This window comes from Botryllus schlosseri, chromosome 4, assembly GCF_051294905.1.
Source record: "Botryllus schlosseri isolate E-star chromosome 4, Bs_hap1, whole genome shotgun sequence".
Lineage (NCBI taxonomy): Eukaryota > Metazoa > Chordata > Ascidiacea > Stolidobranchia > Styelidae > Botryllus > Botryllus schlosseri.
The window spans coordinates 20,008,896-20,028,589 of NC_137239.1; the positions used below are offsets into that span (position 1 = coordinate 20,008,896).

General features: G+C 40.1%; 1 protein-coding gene across 1 annotated transcript; it reads left to right on the forward strand.

Annotated features, from left to right (window-relative positions):
• The first annotated feature begins 1,656 nt into the window (after window positions 1-1,656).
• Window positions 1,657-16,795, forward strand: LOC145437310 (cilia- and flagella-associated protein 45-like). Its single transcript, XM_080314507.1, has 12 exons — window positions 1,657-1,809; window positions 1,970-2,092; window positions 2,436-2,584; window positions 3,417-3,561; window positions 6,183-6,353; window positions 7,117-7,295; window positions 7,884-8,012; window positions 8,484-8,631; window positions 9,131-9,271; window positions 10,586-10,752; window positions 13,411-13,606; window positions 16,601-16,795. The coding sequence occupies exons 1-12, from the start codon at window positions 1,807-1,809 to the stop codon at window positions 16,703-16,705; spliced, it is 1,656 nt and encodes a 551-aa protein (XP_080170633.1). The 5' UTR covers window positions 1,657-1,806; the 3' UTR covers window positions 16,706-16,795.
• The last annotated feature ends 2,899 nt before the right edge of the window (window positions 16,796-19,694 follow it).

Here is a 19,694-nt window from a genome sequence, read left to right on the forward strand (position 1 = left end):
GGTTTTGTGTTGCTATCAGTGAGCTATATAGGCTACATCCCATGCAGGAGATATAGGCTACACATTATATTGAACAGCATACGGATTCGACTGCATCGTGTGATTAAAATGACAGCTGGTTATATGTACCTTTTTCTCGCCCTCAGAAAATGTTACGGTATGGCACCCTCCCTCGTATTACAAGGCCTGTTGTTTACAAGACGATGAGCGATATGGATAAGCTAGATAAGATAGGAAGGTGTCGAAACGACTTCTTGGAGCAGTCTTTGGAATGAGACACCCACCTTGGCCTAGCGCCCTAGGCGATGTAAAGAGGAGGCATGCACACTGCACAGTTTGCAGAGTGCACACTGAATGAAAAGTAAAATAAGATAGTATGATAAAAAGCAAGCGACGAAAATATGGAAATATGGGGAGGCATGTCACGGGAGACAAGATCGATAGGTCAGATCATGATTAGAGCTTTGTGCGATTAGGAAGACAACTGAAAGTATGGTAGGCGTACATCGTGTAATTCCAGACGTTATGCTGAGCTCTATTTATTGCGATAAAACCTGTCATATGGACGACTATTGTGCACATGAACCATATTGGTCGCTGGATAGTGGATATATATTTCGGGTGAGACATGACGAAAATTCTGGACGCTCCTCAAAATTAGCCAGGTTGAATTTACCCGCCTCTCTTGAGCATTTACTTAAGGATAATTGGAGAATTATCAACGAAAAACTCGAATAACTCCGTTTCTACTAGTCCGAATTGAGTCAAAATTTTTTTGCATCGTCTCTGAAGACAGCTCAACAATTTCATGGGGTTGACAGAAAAATTTGAAAATTTTTTTTTTCAATTTTCCTGTATAAATTAAAAATTTTAATTGGATCCGCGGAGCCCTATACTTGTTAGAATTGAACCAAATTTGGTGTGCAGCCTTTGTTGTGGCAACTTGACAATTTAAGCACTGAATGGCTGGAATCAGGAAAAAAAAGTTATTTTTGAACAGCCCTAATTTACATGAGTACTTCGACAACGTAGAAGTAGGCCTACTTCGTTCCCGACCATCTCTTCGATAGGCATTAAGTCAATAGGCATACTCGACTGTCGTGATGGGCTGCTGGCTCATCGCCGAGGGTTCAAGCATAGCAATTTATTAAAATCGACAAAATTGCTATGATTCGAGTTTCGAAATGCTTGAACGGGGTCGTCACATCCAGGACGTAATAGGCCTACTCAATGTCCTAACCATGCGTCTTCAATGATTGGCGCTAGTATTCGTCTTTGGCGATCCTTTCCGCCAATATTTCGTTAGATTATCGTCCAGTGTTCGATCCTCTTTTCCGTTCGAACCGCGATGTAGTCCTGCATTTCGTTGTTTTCATTACATACTATCATATGGCGTGCCAAAATAATTTTAATAGCTTATTATGCAGAGTCAAGAATCAAGATGTCCTTATTTTCGCGAGGGACATATCAAAACGTCGGTAGAGTAGAGGCAGTAATCTGAACTATGAAGTTTATATAGGCAATGATATATACACAACACAATATACACACCTATACACAACACAATACCATGTACATTGTACATTATTATATATGATTGATAAGGCCTGTAAGGTCTGTACTGAATACTGATGTAAGGTCTGTACTGTTGTCTCCGAAATTGTCTCACCACACAAGCGCACCAGAGAGTGTTTCCTGCTTCCGTCACTTAGCAACCAACAACTGCGATACTTGTTTTGATGATCGTGGCCAGTTCTGGCGCATATTACAACTTTGAACGAGTGTGTAGTGAATGAGTGATTGACTATGGTAAGAAATTATAGTCTAATTTAAATAATATTGTCTGTATCTTCATGATTTACAATATGGTAAAGGTGTTGGATAGCGTGATACCGAAGTAGTACTAGGTTTATTTTGTTTCAAGATTGGCACCGGCGTTCATGTTCATACAATCTGTTCATTTTTTCAGCCTGGGAGCCGGGTTGTTTCAGTAGCATCGTCAGGATCTGTTGGTTCAAGATATTCCAAGAGATACCGCACAAAATCTAAGCAATCTAGCATTGACGAAACACTGTTTGCCAGCCCTTCAAAGGCGAGTGTTCTTATGTTTCACTCTTTCCTGTGCCCTGTGGTATTTTATGATCATTTGTCGGAATATACTTATATGATTCGCATCATGGTGTTTGTAGTATTTGTAAAATATAAGCCCCTATAACAAAGTGTTGTGGATTCATCAATTGAATCATTTGAATCTAAGTAGTGTGTCCTTGGGTAGTGTGCTCATAACTCTTTTTAAGAGGTACCATAGTGATGAAGTAATTGAGATAGTTAAGTGTGTTGTCTACAATAATTGTAGGTATGGAAGCAATCTGTAAGCTCTGTAGTCATAATTCAGATGTTATGTTGGAATATAACAAGTTGGTTGTATTTTACAGACAAAAGTGCAAGGAACACAAGATAATAATGACACATCTCCGCCAGCACCGGTATTTAAATCAGGACTTCGCAGTAATGGACTGAGGTCTAAAACTAGGAAGCCAGAAACTATTCAAGTTATCACCAAAGATCTTATTCGAAATGTTGTGTAAGCTGTTGTTTATTTTTAAACTACGTCGTATTCCTGCCTGATCTCTGTGAAAGTGTACACGTGATGGCTTGATTCTGAGCTCGTCAGAACTGGATAATCGCTGTGTGAACTTGTGGTTGGTCCTGCTTTTGAGTTACAATGATATCACTTATAATGAGAAAAATAAACGTACATACGCAGAAATAAATATATTTATTTTTCGTTACTAATCCGTATGTCTCCTACATTCGTCTGACCATTATTAGTACCTCATTACGTCCCTTGCTGTTTATTATAAAAATAATGAATCTTTTCACAAGTAATAGGGTATTACCCAAAATCCAACTTAACTTGAAAACTTGAACATTGTGTGAATGTAAATCCTATCAAATTCTTTACACTTTATTTTTCCCGTGTACTGAAATTGAGGCTCTAGTGACAAACTTATGAAAAATATATGCTGTGAGTGACCACTGTTCCCTCTAAACTGCGCGCGTGCGTGGCCGCACACTACTTTTAAAGTCGCTGCGCACAGAAAAACGTGTGCCGCGCACGAGAAAGCCGAAGTGATGACCTTTTTTTAGTTGTCACGCACTGCTGTCCAAGGGACCGCGCAGTAAGTTGGTGAGTGTGCAAAGACCCGTGTAAAATAAAGAGGGAACATTGGCTGTGACTACAGTACGTCACTATGAATTGTGATTGAAAATAATATAGCATCAGACAACCTGATAAATATTAAGCTATCGTTTCACACCGTCACCGACCATCGCTCAGAAATATTTTATGCCGCTTATTTTTTAAACTGTATTCGATTGTACTGACATTGAATTTCACTCGGTTTCTCTGGCAGGATACCATCAAACGATCCATCGGGACTTACTGTTGTTTTGAAACCGTTCAATTACGAAAGAGTAAGACGTGCTGCTAGGGTTCGATCGCGCGAAGAAATCCAAGCCGAGTATCAAATGACTAAGAAAGAGAAAGAGGAAGCGATGGTTTGTGGATAATCACTTGCCAGTGCTAGATTAGTGTTATCAGCCGCATTTCGCCCAATGGCCGCAGGTCGCACACCTTTGTTCTAGCTAGTGTAAACAACATATGTGGGATGCATCTTCTCATCAAGCAATTCTTACTACGACTATTCAACTGCTCTCTTTTTCCATTGGCTGTTACTTGAAAGTGCTACTTTTAGTTAGAGGCGGTAAGTAATGAAGTACTTCTACTCAAGTACTCATGCCTATTTGCACTACCGACTCAAGTGGTTATGTTTTTGGACTACTTTCACGTATGCTTGAACAGTAATTACTTTCTTCATTTTGGAATTTGAAATGTAGAAAGTAGTGTGGGGACAAGTTTGCATCATTTTTATTTATGGAGTTTTCAAAAGGACCGCATAAAATAGCTTCTATAGCCTATCACACGATCACGGTAACAGAATACACAGCTTCTGTGTCACGGTTACAGAATATATTTTCGTTTGTCGCAAATATGCTTCCTGCTATTTCGAAAGTCCGGTAGCCGCTTCCGATTAACTTCTAAAAGTATGCCACCCCTCGACCGAATCTGCCTTTAGTGTACCGTAAACCGGGGTAACTTTGGACAATTTTTCAAAATTTCGCTTTATATCTTGGAAATGCTGGAGTGCCGGGGAGGCAAGTTTGGTGTTTTTCAGGGTTTATGGAGCAAAGATTAGAAGTAACTAATCCAGAATCTTCGTGGTCATAAATAAGTAACATATTTTAAAAAAATTATCTGTGTCCAAAGTTTACGCGGCATATCGGGTAACTTTGGACAATGTAGTTTTTTGTATGTCTTTACACTCTATTGTCTATGAAATCTCATAAATCAGGCTTATGTGGTACAAGTTGATGTGAGCAGTGACTAAAAATGACACAAAATAGTTTATGTGGGGCTTATTGCATGATTTTTACCTGATCCCCTCCCCCCCAAAAATAAATAAATGAATGAATAGATAATAGAATTAGGTCGTTTATGAAGGATAATGCTCCCTTCGTCATCCCTTATCTTAATTTCCACTCATGTCTTCATTAATTGGGACTTATAAATAACATATGGGGATAAGGTTATCCCACTGGCTGCGTCAGCAAACAGTAATCTTGTTACCGTGATTTATTGCTGATTCTTTAAAATATGCGCTTTCCCCTTCCTATGTCCTTTGATGAATAATTTTTGTCGTAATTTGTGCCATATTCAGCAGGCGCATCTTTAAGAGTATGTGATAAGTTTTTAAAGTAGCTTACACCCGCTTACAATCTCTCGGCTAATTGCATACCCATTTTTTTCATATTTTGGCAACTCTCAACTCATTAACCTTCTCATTCCATTTTTAAAAGCCATCAGGTAGGTTAAACGAAAATAGTTGACAATAAACTTTGACACAGATGAAGCAGCCACTTTTCAGAGCTCTAAATATCACATTTGCCACTGTCCAAAGTTACCCCATTCTGATAAAATTTGACGGGGTAACTTTGGACATCACATTTTCTTATATTGATCGAAGGGTGAGCCCGCCGAGATTTTTACCATCGATTAAGACTACTTAGAGGGATTTGCTGCCAAGTTTTGAATCTATGACTCACATGTTATCTATGTTTAGTTGTAAGAATTTTAATAACCATCAATTTTGATGAAATTGACCCCCGCCAATAATTTATCAATGCTGGGTCAAGCTTATGTGGTACCGAAATGAATCAACCTTTTATTGAGACGACTTGTGGTACTGTTGCCTCATGAAAAAGAATTGGACATCCAGCGGCAACCCATTTCCATCAATGAACATTTGAATGTTGTACTGCTTAGTGTCCAAAGTTACCCTCAAGTCCAAAGTTACCCCGGTTCACGACACTTGAATACTTCTCGCTCCTTTCAACTCTCAGTTGAACCAGTTTTTACATGTTGTGGTACTTACTAGTTCTGCTTGTAATTGAGTAAAGAGTAGAGCATAAGGAAACGTTATGTATTTTTGTCCTTGATGTTTTTGCGGCATATACACCGACTCATGATATTCATACACACAACTCTGCATACTGCATATGCATACCCTGAGTGCATGATGTGCATATACCGCTGGACAAGGAAGGTGCAGATATAGCCTTGTGAGGCTTTCTAAGTGTTGCACCACCCTTCCATGCTATCCCGTTAATGTTGAGCGTCAAATCATGGATACTAGTGTTACAAATCACCAGGCCGGGGATTGAACCCATGAGCTACCGATCAAGAAGCCGGACACTTCACCAATCACCATTACGCTATCTTGTCGATGTTGTATTAGTTCTTCCATCTGAGTAGCAACCGTGACTACTTTGACCACCTATGTGTGAGATGCATCTGCTCATTCAACACTTCTGAACTACTACTATTCAAGCAGCTCTCTTTTTTCATTGACTGTTAATGCTAGTGTGCTAGAGTGCTACTTAAAGTTGTACTTGAGCGGATTATTGAAAAAATCTTTTATTCCAAACACTGTTTTCTAGAGAAACTTGATCATCAATCTCGTAGTAATATCCCAAGTCTGAACTTGTAATCATTATCACGTACTGCCAGTGTTTTCATTCATTTATAGTGCCCGAGCTCACGTTAATATCCTTCTCTTTAGGAGGCATCCCACGCGAGAAAAGAAGAGATGAAACAGCAGGAGCTTATGCGTAAACAAAACGAGAAACTGAACGACTTGGAAGAGGAGGCCAAAGAAAAGGCCGAGTATTTACTCGAGAAAGCCAACGCTCAACGTATGGAACAGGAAGACGAAGTCAAGCACCTTAACGAGGTACCGGTAGTGGTATTTCTGACCGTTGCTCCAACTGTATTTGTATTTCTGATCAATGCGAATAATTTGTGGCTTAGTAATTTAAATTGATTATAATGTAGTGCTTTGGTTCTCAACCTCCTTAGTTTGGGAACTAGTCAAATCTAATTAAATTATATGTATAAAACTCAAAAGAACACATTGGAACTTGAATGCAATGTGAAATTTTGCTGAATTTTGATATTACAGGTGTTTTATGTGGTTCTGTTAAAGTCATATTAAAACCATTAACTTTATGTTGATTGCTTGGTGTCAAGTCCACATGTCAAACCATATGTTCCTAAATTGTAGGACTACTGTTAAAATTTAACGAATATTGTTAAAAAAAGTCATCTTAGCTTTTACAAATAACTGGTATTACTGGTATTACATATACCAGTTGTAAGCCACTTCTAAAACAGTTTGGTACAACACTGGCAGCATTGTGAAAATAGACAATGACCTATAAATTACGACATGGAGAAAGATGCTTTCCAAATTTTTAACTTAATGTTACATTTCTTTGCTTGATGTGCAAGCATTCATCTTCGTGCATTTGGCAATTGAGATCTCAAACTAATAAATGTGGCAGGGTAGTTGCCACAAGCCAGCGGTGGCGTAGTGAATTTGACAATCAAAATTCCGTAAATGCATTCTGGCTGAATAAAAGAAAGACTAATTCTTGGAACTGACGGAATTTGATACTGATACACTGATTTATATGCTGTCGATGTTTTCCCCGCAGCTTATATTGAACGCGAAGTGTCACGCGATTCGAGACGCGCAGATCCTGGAGAAAGGTCACATCAAACAGGAGATGGCCGACGAGGAGAAGCGTCTGGACACGATGATGGAAGTCGACAGAATCAACGGCATTCAAACGCAAGAGAAAATCAACGAGCTCAGGAAACAGCAAAGATACGCGTACGTGGCTATCTATAAAGCTGTGTGGCGCAGTCAATGTGGTTCACAGAGATACCGTGTACTTTGTTCTCTTGTTTTATAAGATAATGTCAACGGTTGGGGCCATGTGCACGAATTTCAGTGTTTGGTTTCATTTATAGATTTCGTTCACTCTTGTGGAGCAACAAAATTTACCTTTTTGGTTCTTCAATGCAGATAAGTTGTGCAATTTTAAAGTCTCTCAGCCGAATCAGCTTTTTCTTGCCTAATCCTGGGTGCTTTTGAAGGTTAAACGCATCACCCTCAAATTTCAGTTAAAGCTTGCTGTTACAAAGCCAAATCCAAAACTGCATACGACTGCATTCTAAAATTGATGCATTGTACGCTCAACCTGCTTCTTTGCTAGGCTTGCAATTCTTCATCATTCATTATCTCCTTATTTATATTGGTCTGGGATTATTAACGATGGGTCCAGGTTTTTTATTCCAATTTTCTAATCACATTAATTGGCAAGACTCGCAAAGGCTTCGCCATCTCCGAAACAAGTCGCAATTGGTGTTGGCTGTTGCGCGAAAGCTGTGTTTAAACTGTGTATCTTCCCACTTCCAGAGGCGCCGTGCAAATCATGAAACAAATCGAACAGAACACCCAAGACAGGCTGCTCGAACAAGAGAAGAAAGACCAGGAATCATTCCAGATGCTCAAATATTTGGAGAAGCTCCAAATGGAAGATCTCAAGTAAGACAGCGTCGATATCTGTGATCCTGTTAACACTTTGTTAATTTCCTAATCAAATATATCACCACAGCTAATAGAGTTGAATACAGAAGAAGTCAGTGTTGGTAGAAGTAGCAGTGAATCAATCCGTAAATTTCTACTCAAGTGCAAGTAGAAGTAGCAATTTTAAAGACATGTCAAAACTTACTCAAGTGAAAGTAGATAATGAAGCTCGGAAAAGTACTCGAGCACCAATGTAGTTTGAAAAATGCAATTTGATCAAGGGGTCGCATACTTTTAGCAATTGATTGAACCTGGCTTCATTGGAAATTGCAAAATACAGCTTCTGGACCAACCTAAAATGACCAATTCCACTTCCAACATTGCAATTTACAAAAATACGTTCAGTTACCGTAATTCACAGTTATTTCTGCTCGTGCCATTAAAAATGTGAACCGCTCCTGCTTTGTCTGACAAACGATTTCCGTCTAGGGGTCTGGAGAAAAAACGCGAGGAGCAAATCGAAATGCAGCACGAAATCGACGAGATCAATCAGGAACATCAACGGCAGAAGGAGCTTCGCGCTGAACAGGAGAGGCTCGCGGAACAGAAAGTCATCGAATACATGAAACAGAAAGCCGTGAGTATTTTATTACTTGCACTTGACGAATGTAATGTTAAGAATATTTTCACCTGACTGTCAGGTTTTATCGTCAGCAACTAAGACAGAATTGAAAACATTGTAATAAGTACTGATATAATAGCATCGTGTGGGTATGGGTGCGATGGCTTTTTGAAAGTGTGGGTGAAAGATCATCATCCGGCTGCTGGAAATTGTAGGCATAAAAAGCCGAAATGTTTGTGCAAATTGTTTCCGATAGGATGTCCCAAAAATTAAATTGACATGTAATTGATTGGAGACATTCCTTATTATTTTGGGTCAATACTAAAACTGTGTCTGAATCGGGGTCTGCCACCTGGTGACATATGACTAAAAGGTCTAAGGGACTCCAGTTTTCTCACTGCTTTTGCAAGCTTATAAACGATGTGATTGGTCATGTTTCTATGGCGTACCTAAATTTTTGCAATGATCCACCGCTAATCAGAGGCTTCCTTAAATAAAATTCTCTCCAATGCAGGAAAGAGAGGCGGAATACGAAGCCGAACAGGTGAGGATCAAAAAAGAAAAGGAAAAGGAAACCGCGAGACTTCGAGCTCTGCAAGAGCGGGCCAGAGATCACCAAGCGGAACAGGACGCTCTGAGAGCCAAACGGAACCAGGTATTTTGGTCTTCCAGTATTGACCTCTGAAGCTGACAATTTTACTGGGTTATGCTACATAAAGTAAAGTACATGTGCTTTGACACTGGTAGGTCTTGGGTCGTGGAACATGGTCGCGCAGAGGTGGTCATTATAGTAATCATTGGTATTGGTCCCTGGCTATTCCCACTCGTAAACAGTTAGTGTTTTACTGCCTACTTCCCCTGCTTTGTTATAATTTACCAAATCTGTGTGACGATATGCCTGATAGCAGTGTTGGAATGACTCGAGTCACCTTTTTCGTATGACTTGACTTGACTCAAGTCACTTTGCAAAAATGACTTTACTTTACTCGATGTTTCAAAAATGAGGATCGACTCGTGACTTAAAGCAAAATTTACCAGTCAATTTCAAGTCATCATGTAATCGATGTCGACTAAATCGCTGTATCTTGTCAGAGTTCGGATTGTTAACAATACGCGGGTGTGACCTATGAGACCGACCAATTACTCAATGTTGTGTGTTTTACCGAGCCTCCATTGTTATATCATAAATAAATTGATCTCAAGCGCAGTGATCGGAGCGTATATTAAAGTAATATATACTAGCAATACATCTCTGCTCTATAAACTGCTCACAGTGCCCAGTGCTCACCTTATCCAACCCTCTTGTACGATTTAAATCGAACGAATGTCGTCCATACGTATGCTATATAATTGCATATCATGGATATGTGGGGTAGGTGGGTAATTGTACCATATCATGTTTCAACTTGCTGAGGTTTCGTATTGCATCCTATATTTTGGCCGTTGCATAGTTTAGAAGTTCTGCGTATGCATGAACGATACAGCGCCTTTTTGCGTGTATAATCAAGTCTTAATTCGTTTCTCGCTTCAGAATAAATGGGACTTCATCCGTATTCAAAACTAATAGCAAAATGCAATGACTTTGAATCATGTCTCGTCCTTTGAAAATTCAGCTTGACTCGACTAGTGACTTGACTGACTCGTTACTTGACTTGACTTGACTCGACTTGACTCGAGTCACCTCCGAAAATCTGGTGACTTGACTTGACTCGAGTCAAAATGTCCGATGACTCGACTGGACTCGAGTCAAAATGTCCAATGACTCGAGATGACTCGTGACCTAACAAGATAAGATGCAAGGATTATAGAATTGCCTTTGCTGGTACCGATGGCCGTAGCCTACTCTAAGTTGTGATCTGAAGTCTTATTGCAATGTTGTGGTGTTTTGAAACTATGAAATTATTAATAAACCAAATTAAACTAAACTACTGCAGATTGCTGTTATCTAATTTATTCTTAAATTTTCCAGGAACAAGCAGAGAGAGAATGGCGTAAAAAAGAACAGGAGGAAGCGGCTAAGAAAGCGCACATCGAAGGCATTATGAAGGCCGCCAGGACGGAACAGATTCAAAGCAAGGAACATTTCATGGCCGTACAGGCTCAACGGGAAAGAATGGAATTCGAACGGGTGCTCAGGTGAGAAACTTGAAAAGTTGGTATTAGCGAATGGAGTTGTCTTTTTAGCACTGTGTTATATGTTGTTATTAGCAGAGTAGGGCTCGGTGATTGAGTGCCTGGCTGATCTGGTTCCGTATCTAGTATTAGGCATCGTGTTGAGTATTCGAATAATATCATTATGAAATCATCTATAACAATGTTTCTTAACCTTTTAGCGCTCGTACCCTTAGAGCTTTCAATAAAATTTCTCGTACCCTCAGTCAATTTTCAAGACAAGTTCTGATGGTACCTATATTAAAATCAAAAACAACATTGACATGTAATCGCTCGTAGCGTGAAGAAAATTTTCGAGTTGAATGAATCTGACCAGAAAATATTTCAATTTTTCTTGGTTTGCAAAATAATCTTAGGCTCTAGATGGGGCGTGTAGGCCTAATTGCACAATGCACCTCATACCCCTTTACCCCTGATTTCGTGCTTGGTACCCCAAAGGAGTCCAGTGACTCGAAGACATTGTCATATCATGTGTAGTCAGCTCATTTTATAATCACCGCTGACTCCAGACCTTTTTTGTCACGAAAACCGTCAGTTCTGTTGTCTTATTTAGCTTATTGAAATTATAATTCATATATTACACCATAATGATACCGATGGAAAAAGCTGTCTCACTCTCTTTCAGAATAATGGATTGCTCTTGAATGTGAACATTTTAGTGGGTTCTGAGTTATCCTTTTTGGGATTGAAATTTGTATTTTCAAATCTGTCCCGTCACTTTTTGTGATATTGTAGTGATTTCTCAAAGCACCAATATTGATACCGATAAATTGTGTGAGATCCACGTGCACTGAAGTTAATGTCCAAGTGATTCTAATTACCTTGCATATTATTTGACTTTCTCGTTAATTTTTTATGAATGGAATGGATTTTTCATACATGGATTTGATCTTAGAGTAGCTAGAGGATAACATTGTACTAATAACGTAGGGGTTGTTTGGGCATTTAGATGTAATCTCAGACGTGATGAATGTCATGAATATCTAACGGCAATAGGTGTGCACTGTGCAAGTATGCATACTGTATAGCAGGGGTATGCAACTTTCTGATTAGGTGGTTGGATTTAAATGAAGTAGTTACATGTGTCCGCACGTAGGCTTTCTCGTAGTTGTAACATCAATACCATTCGATTTTAGACTACATATGACAAGTAACATTTCCTGGAGGTGAATCGAAAGAATATTTATGTTATTTCTACCTGAATGACTCCTTGCATGTGTCCTGCAACTTTAGCGTGTCATGGAAATGACCAGAGATGGTTAAAGCAGTCAGCATTGCTACTCAATTAATAGAAGTAGAAGTAGAAGAGCGATCTCAAAAGTACTGATGTAAGATGTTTTCAAAATCAGATTTGGTGAGCAGTTGATCTGAGTTTGAGTTTCAATTTTGTAATTAAAATATCCATCATTGCAGCTAACTTAAAATGACTGGGTACCAGCAATTAAGTACACTGTTTGAAAACTTATTCAGCTGCCATGATATAACGGACAATTTCTCTCGGTTGGCACGAGAATTTCATTCGTAAACATGATGCAAACTTACCCAAAAAATACCTTCTATATCAGGGGCGGGCAACATACGGCCCGCGGGCCGGATCCGGCCCGCGATGGGATTTTGTCCGGCCCGCGGACAGTTTTCCGTCTCACATGATAATGTGGCCCGCGGTCCCAGTCTCCCGAGATTCCCCACTACTTGCTTACATACATCAAATTAGTGACTGTATGTTATTATATACAATTATACATGTATGCGCAGCGAGCGACGGTAGAGCTTACGCGTAAGTTCGTCGAAGCGAGAAGACTTGCATTATCGGCATATACGATGTACCCAACCCTAATGTTATTTGTGGTCATCATGGTTTACCCACGCCGATATTTCTTATTTTTGATTCCGTAACCGTCGACTTCTAGCTCGGCACACTTCCAGCCTTTTGTAAGACACCGCTTATGCCAGGGGTCGCCAACTCAAAATGGGTCGCGGGCCACTTTCAAAGTTAGAGGCCGCGGCCGCGTTGAATACAATATCGAGATAATATAGGCCACACAGTTGAAAAATCACGCTATCTTGTCACCTACTAAACCCTAATGAATTGATATCTTTGTAAATTTGGGGTACCGGGCTTATCGAACGCCTTGAAATCTTCATTAAGGATTGCACGGTGTGTATATTGATCAGAGGGAAGCAGACATGGTGGTGCCTGTATGACAATGCTGTTCTGAATTCCACATTGTCTTCGTCATTATTGGCGAGAAATGGCTTCGAAGTTACATTGCTGTCGTTAAAATACATACGATAAATACGATTTATTCCTTGTATATGTGGATAAATGGGCGAATAATCTATCAATGTAGCAATCCGGCCCGCCAAGTACCTAATTTTCCCATATCCGGCCCGCCGACTGGAGAAGTTGCCCGCCCCTGTTCTATATCCAAAATTCTGAGTGTAAAAAGTGAGTGGTTTTGGTTTAAAAACTGTAATGGGAAAGTAGTCAGAACATATCCATTTCAGCACTCCGGTAAAAAGTAGAAATACTCTGTTCTCTGGTTCTTGTTTCCAAAGGGATCAGTAATGTATCAATACCAACTCTGGCTACGCTGACCACCTCCGTCCGTTTCATTCCAGAGAGCAGCAGCGTCTTCTGCAGAAGGACAAAGACGAGGAAATGCGCGCCAGGCACGCCAAGCTCAGTCACGCCGACGAAGTGCGCAGGCAAATCCGCGAGAAGGAACAGATCCGCATCGAGGACAGAAAGAGCTTCTTCGAGGAAGGCGTCAAAATGGAGGAGGAGGCCAGGCAGAGGCGGGCAAGGCTGGATGCGGTAAGTGTATATGTATATGTATGGGTAATAGATTTCGTCAGAGAGGAGCGGATTTAATATATTGAAAGGGAAATCAAGCTCGACAAAAAAATCTTAATCAATATCCGATGCAAATCTGCTCAACATATTCAAATCCGGTTATCTCAAATCCAAATCCGAATCCATGCTCTTGTTGGTTGCATATATATGTCACTTATGAGCAAGCGGCGAGACAGCGTAGTGGTATAATCCACAGCTGCAACACCAATGGGTTGCGGGACTCCAGAATTCCTACCTAAGTGTTGGAGGTTTATCGAGGCCGGTGGTTCTCAAACGTTTTTAGACACGCCCCCCCCCCTTATGATAGTGAACAATTTCGCGCTCCCCTTATTGTCACAAGACAAAATGCAACCAGAATGGCAGCAATCTCTGTGGATAGTTTGATGGCATGTAAGGTATGATTGTTGTTGAGAGAACTCTCAAACATGAAATTCGGACTCTTAACAGAGCAACAACTATGAATTGAAGGTAATTTTCAGTTTGCCGCAGCTTCGCGCCCCCCTGTTTGAGAACAACTGATCTAGTTCTAGACCAGTGGTTCCCAACGTGGGCGATATCGCCCCCCAGTGGGCTATTTGGCGGTCTAGGGGGGCGAAAATGACGAAGGGGGCGACAGGGGGGCGAAAATGGACAAAGGGGGCGACGGGGGGCAAAAATAGCAAAGGGGGCGATAGGGGGGCGATGACGCGTCAAAACGGCTGACCTTTTTTTTTATTTTTTCTAGTCAACCCACGGAAATTTAGTTACAAAAGTGTGTCTAATTAGACATCGAGCTGAACATTTGACCTTTTTTTTTTTTTAGTCAACCCGTCGGTGATCACAGTTTGAATGCCCAATTTTCGGTACACAAAATTTGGGGGGCGATGATCGGTGTTGACCTTGAAAAGGGGGCGATGGGTCGAAAAAGGTTGGGAACCACTGTTATAGACTCTTCCTCGCCATCTCATCGCGTAGGCGGTGGCTTATAAAAGCCTAGAAGTGGGCCGTACTACACTACAAGTCCGCAGCTACGGATTAAAAATGAAGAATATCGGCCTGGTGTGAATGACCATAGTAGTCGACAAACACCATGAATAACACAAGCCCACAACAACACGAGCAGGTTTATGATTATGAAATTTTCAAATCCATCTTGAAAAATTCCAAATCCCTATCAGATCGAAATCCAGCAAAATTCATCAAATCAGGTTTTCTCGCGTCTAGATCCGCGCTCATCTCCGGAGTGTGTGCAGAGGTGGTCGGAGCTGTCAGCGCTGCTACTTAAGTAGACGTAACGCTTTCAACTATGTTACAAGTAGAAATAGCAATGTCAAAGATTGATTGGAAAGATTGTTCGGTGCGTCGCCAGAAGTGCACAGACTATTCCAGGTTGTTGCTCAAGTGGAAGTAAAAGTAACGCCCTGAATTTTTACTCAATTACAAGTCGAAATGATGATTTTTGAGACATGTTAAAACTACTTAAAGTTGGATTAGAAAAAGGGACGTCCGACAAGTTCTCAATTAAATAATTTCAAAAAGTAGACTTGATCGACGAATCGTATGCTTTTAGCAGTTCATCAAAGGTGTCTACTTTTGAATTTGAAATATGAATCTTCGTAGGGTTACCATACGTCCTCTTTTAAGTGGATTTGTCCTCTCTTTTTTTGATAAATTGAAAGCGTCCTCGGAGGACACCTAAAAGTCCTATTTTTTGGGAGTTTGTCCTCTTTTACAACACAAAGTATTACAATGCGATCAAGAACTTGACCCCGACACAGCGCGCGTCAGGGTTTCGTGAAAAATCGGGTAAAACGGGACTCGAGTCAAAGAGATGACCTTTTGTTATTTTTAGTCGACACAGTACTATCGGTCGAAAAGTTTTCAAAGTCACTGGTTTTTTTTTCGGTGCTGGAGCTTACAGAATTTTCGAAAAGCGTCCTCTTTTTCAGATCCCAAAATATGGTGACCCTAAATATTCGTGCCGAACGCAGAACGACCAGAATCTAGAAATAGGCCCGATCTTTAAATATATATTTAGTTACCGTGATACAGGGACTATTTCTCACGTTTTTATGACCATGTCACTCGTAAATGAGCCCAAAACTCGTCTTAAACAACTTTCCATTTTTCAAAGTCCAAACCGTTAAAAGTAAGTAGCTTTGCCTTGAAACTGCTCAAGTAGAAGTAGTTTAGGGCAAAACTTACACGAGTATTCCGAACAAGTATCCTTCGTTACTAACTAACTCTGAGTGTATGTTGCATGTATATTGTATACGCAAATCCAGATTCAATTTCCTGATCATCGCGGATTCACGCATATTTGCCGCGTCCTCCGAAACCCGTTTCACCCTATACTGTCAACGAGTGTAAATCCTTCAGGGCCCGAATGTAAACGATGCGCTTTAAAAACCCAAAATAGAACAGAACTCCGTGCTAAATTATATTTGTGTGATATTATACGCATGACAGACAAGTTCCTAATGAATAATTCAGTGCGTGTCTTAAATCAAATAGTTTCCACACGCACAATGCGGAAAATGTCGTCAAACGGAGCGTGGCATTGTAATTTACGACACGATGGTAGTGTCGAATTTGTGCCAATAACTTGCAGCGGATAAACACTGAATTTTCGGATTGCCTTACGATTCTTTTCCGATGTAGTAATGTATCATTGTACTGAATTTTTCCCTTTGGGAATTCGCATGCATTACGATTTTATCATGGTGCAATGATTCACAAGAGAAATATCAACAACAGAAATATCATAGAATTATACTGACGCCGGTGGTATACCATCAATATTTAATGACGACTGCATCATTGTGGTTCGCGCCGTATTTATTTCATGCGTTTTCTTTTGCTCGAGAATACTTTTCGCGGTCTGGCGCGGACATGCCGATTTTTATTATTTTGTGCTTGCACAGTGCACTGCGGTGTACGTGCGTTGAGAAAATCTTTATGGCGGTATTATTGCAGGTCAAAAAGAAGAAGTTGGATCAGCTTCGCCGCGCCGGCGTGCCGGAAAAATATTGCGCCGAAGTCGAACGCAGCATCACCGCACCGCAAAGCCTTGTTTTTTAAGCACCCCACACCCCGAGTCTGCAACTTTTACTGTTTTGTTCCTACTGTATGTATTTGAAAGGAAATTTTAATGAAATATGAAAAAATGGAGGTTTCATCTTGCGAACGCAGTCAGTGTTGTGGGTCAGGGCGGACTTGGCGAACTAGATAATACTAGTTACGTAATTAGACTAATTAGAGTGAAATGACGGTAATCTAATTCTAATCTAATTTGTGAAATGTTTCTAAGCTCTAATTTGAATTCTAATCTAATTTCTGGATTGCTGAACCACTACTGGAGCACCGTACAGTGCGAAATGAACCAAGTTTGCTGTAGCGACATTTGCCATCCTCATGCCTACGGGAGAGAATTCTGATTTGATATGAACTGAACTTTATTCAGTTTCCAAGTTTTCGCGAAATCAGTAATTCTAATTCTATATCAACCTTAGAATATCCTGTCTAGCTATAATTATAATCTTATTTATAAAAAAAACACTGTAGGCATAATTCTAAGTCTAGTCTATTAAAAAAACTGATATAGCTATAATTCTAACTCTAATCTAACTTATCAAAGCTGAAATTATTTGTAGTTGTCCAGGTCTGGCTCAGGGTCTGAGTGGTGGGTTGGGTATTGTGCTGGATTTGTCATATTACCTATAATAGGATAGTATTCTTGTACCGCTTGATAGGACGTCACAACAGCATGAATGACTTGAAAAGCTCAGCAACACACACACTCCCTTTATTCGACATCAGAGAAGATGGTATCAGTTACACCAGATTAAAGATAATTTGGTATTTTCCAACCATACTTATTTCATAGCGCTCTGTAACAATGGATACACTCTGGGTCTGGATGCGATCCGGCTCCCCAAAAACGGAATCCAAATCCGAATTAAGCGTGACTCCTATCCGTACAACTTCGATCAATAATGGAATGGAATCTCAAAAAAACAAGGTAGAACTAAGGAATCTGATGGTGATTCATCGCTGAAACAAATGACACATCATTATTCCGCGAGCTGCATGAAAGCCGTTCATCGCGCATGAATCCCGCGGGGAAATTCAGTTAGTAAGTTTTTACCCGGTGAGGCGGTGACATCCATGCTCATTGCTCATCTTGAAACCCCATTTTGGCTGCAATGCCGGAATGTATGCTCGATCGATCAGTCACCGATGTTGCTAGCTGGTGGGGGCATGGGGCGGCCTCGCCCTTCCAAAATTCTAATTCGCACTTTGTGACGTCATCTTTATTCGATACGCTTCGCAATATCAGCGGTATTGCGTCACTATATAGCAGTGGTCGGGAACCTTTTCGGGCCGAAGAGCCATATTGACCCAATATTTTCAAATTTAAATGCCACAGAGCCATAAATGTCAATCAACTATTACGTCACAATAAAAATTTATTGACGTAGGCTACTGGCAGCACTAATACATGGAATTCGTAGTGTGCGCTATATTTTCTCTGCTCACATGCGTAGGTGGAGCCAAACATAGTCACTACAGTAAATCATACATTGAAACCTTCAATGGTATTTTCTGTTGATGTTCATGAATGACTAGATTTTGAACATTTTTACTCCCAAAATCAAGCAATTTTCAAATTCATTGTTCGAAAATACAGCGTGAAAGGAGAGGTAGTACATAGATGAGGCACAGACGGGCAACTCATCGTAAATAGCCTAGTATTTATAATCACTGATATTAATCGAAAGTAATTGTCGCATGTCGCACTGATTCCGAATATCCAAATATTGATCGACTTCTCCAGTATTCGGCTAACAAAACGTTACATTTAAACGGCGGTATACCATAAAACTACTTACCAATCAAGAACATGGATAGCTACGTCGTTGTTTTCTATTTGAATTTCTAATTTTTATTATCACTTCCAAGTTCATTTCTCGGCGTAGATCAAGAAAACAATGTGTATTGTAAAACTGCATTTTCATACAAACGTCGCCATGGCTGCTATTCTCTTTGATCAATCCAAAATTTCGAGGCGCGCGATGTCGGGTAGATCGAATTCGCGAGTGATGTTAGTCGCCGTCGCGACATCAACTTAAAAATTTTAGGATTTTGAAAAGGGGGATACGAGACCCTAACCCTGGATACCCCACTGTCTTGACCCCTCAAAGACAAGTTTAGGCTGCCACGAGAATAATTTTTCTGCACGTAATGAAAATTTACTAACAAGTTTCTGCAATATTGATAAATTTATAACAAAATTAAAAATTTGTTAAAGAGCCATATCTTATACCCAAAAGAGCCATATATGACTTGCGAGCCGTAGGTTCCCGGCCACTGCTATATAGTATTTGTTTTAGGTTGTCGAAATTGACACAATTACAAAATATAAGTTGCAGTTTTGCGCATCGATACGCTCATATGCTAAATTCTTATCATATGCTGCACCTACATTGAAGTAATAGGAATGGAACAAAACTAACAAAAATCGATAATAATAGATAAATAAATAAATAAATAAACAAATAAATCATCAAATTCCATACCTAATGTTCATCATTTGTTGGTAACAAATCACAATGTTGGAGATAAGATTGTTCGCGATAAACTCCGCAGAGAATACAAGCCATATGATATCCAGACAACATCAAATTTCATGACTTTATCAGACGAAAACAAATAATTGCTATTGATCAAAGCTATGTGATAGTGCGGGCTGAACTGAAAGGCGTGCTCGGCGTTTGTCAACACGTTGATCTCACAAGAACCTAGGTCATCAAAGTTCCGCACGCCGCAATAATTAAACGCAGAGTGCCAAGATCACGGCGAAGGCCACGCTCCATGATTTTGTAAAACGTCGGATTATCGCAAACCGGAATTTTCCGAAACGTTACGAATATTGGACTGCATGCTGCTATTACAACATCGCATCAAGCGGGTTTCTTTTTGACAGGTAACAGCTCGTAGGCAACTTGTTGATGTACTACAGTCGACGGTTTCTGACGATGAGCAGGCTAGTAGCAGCAGTACAATGAGT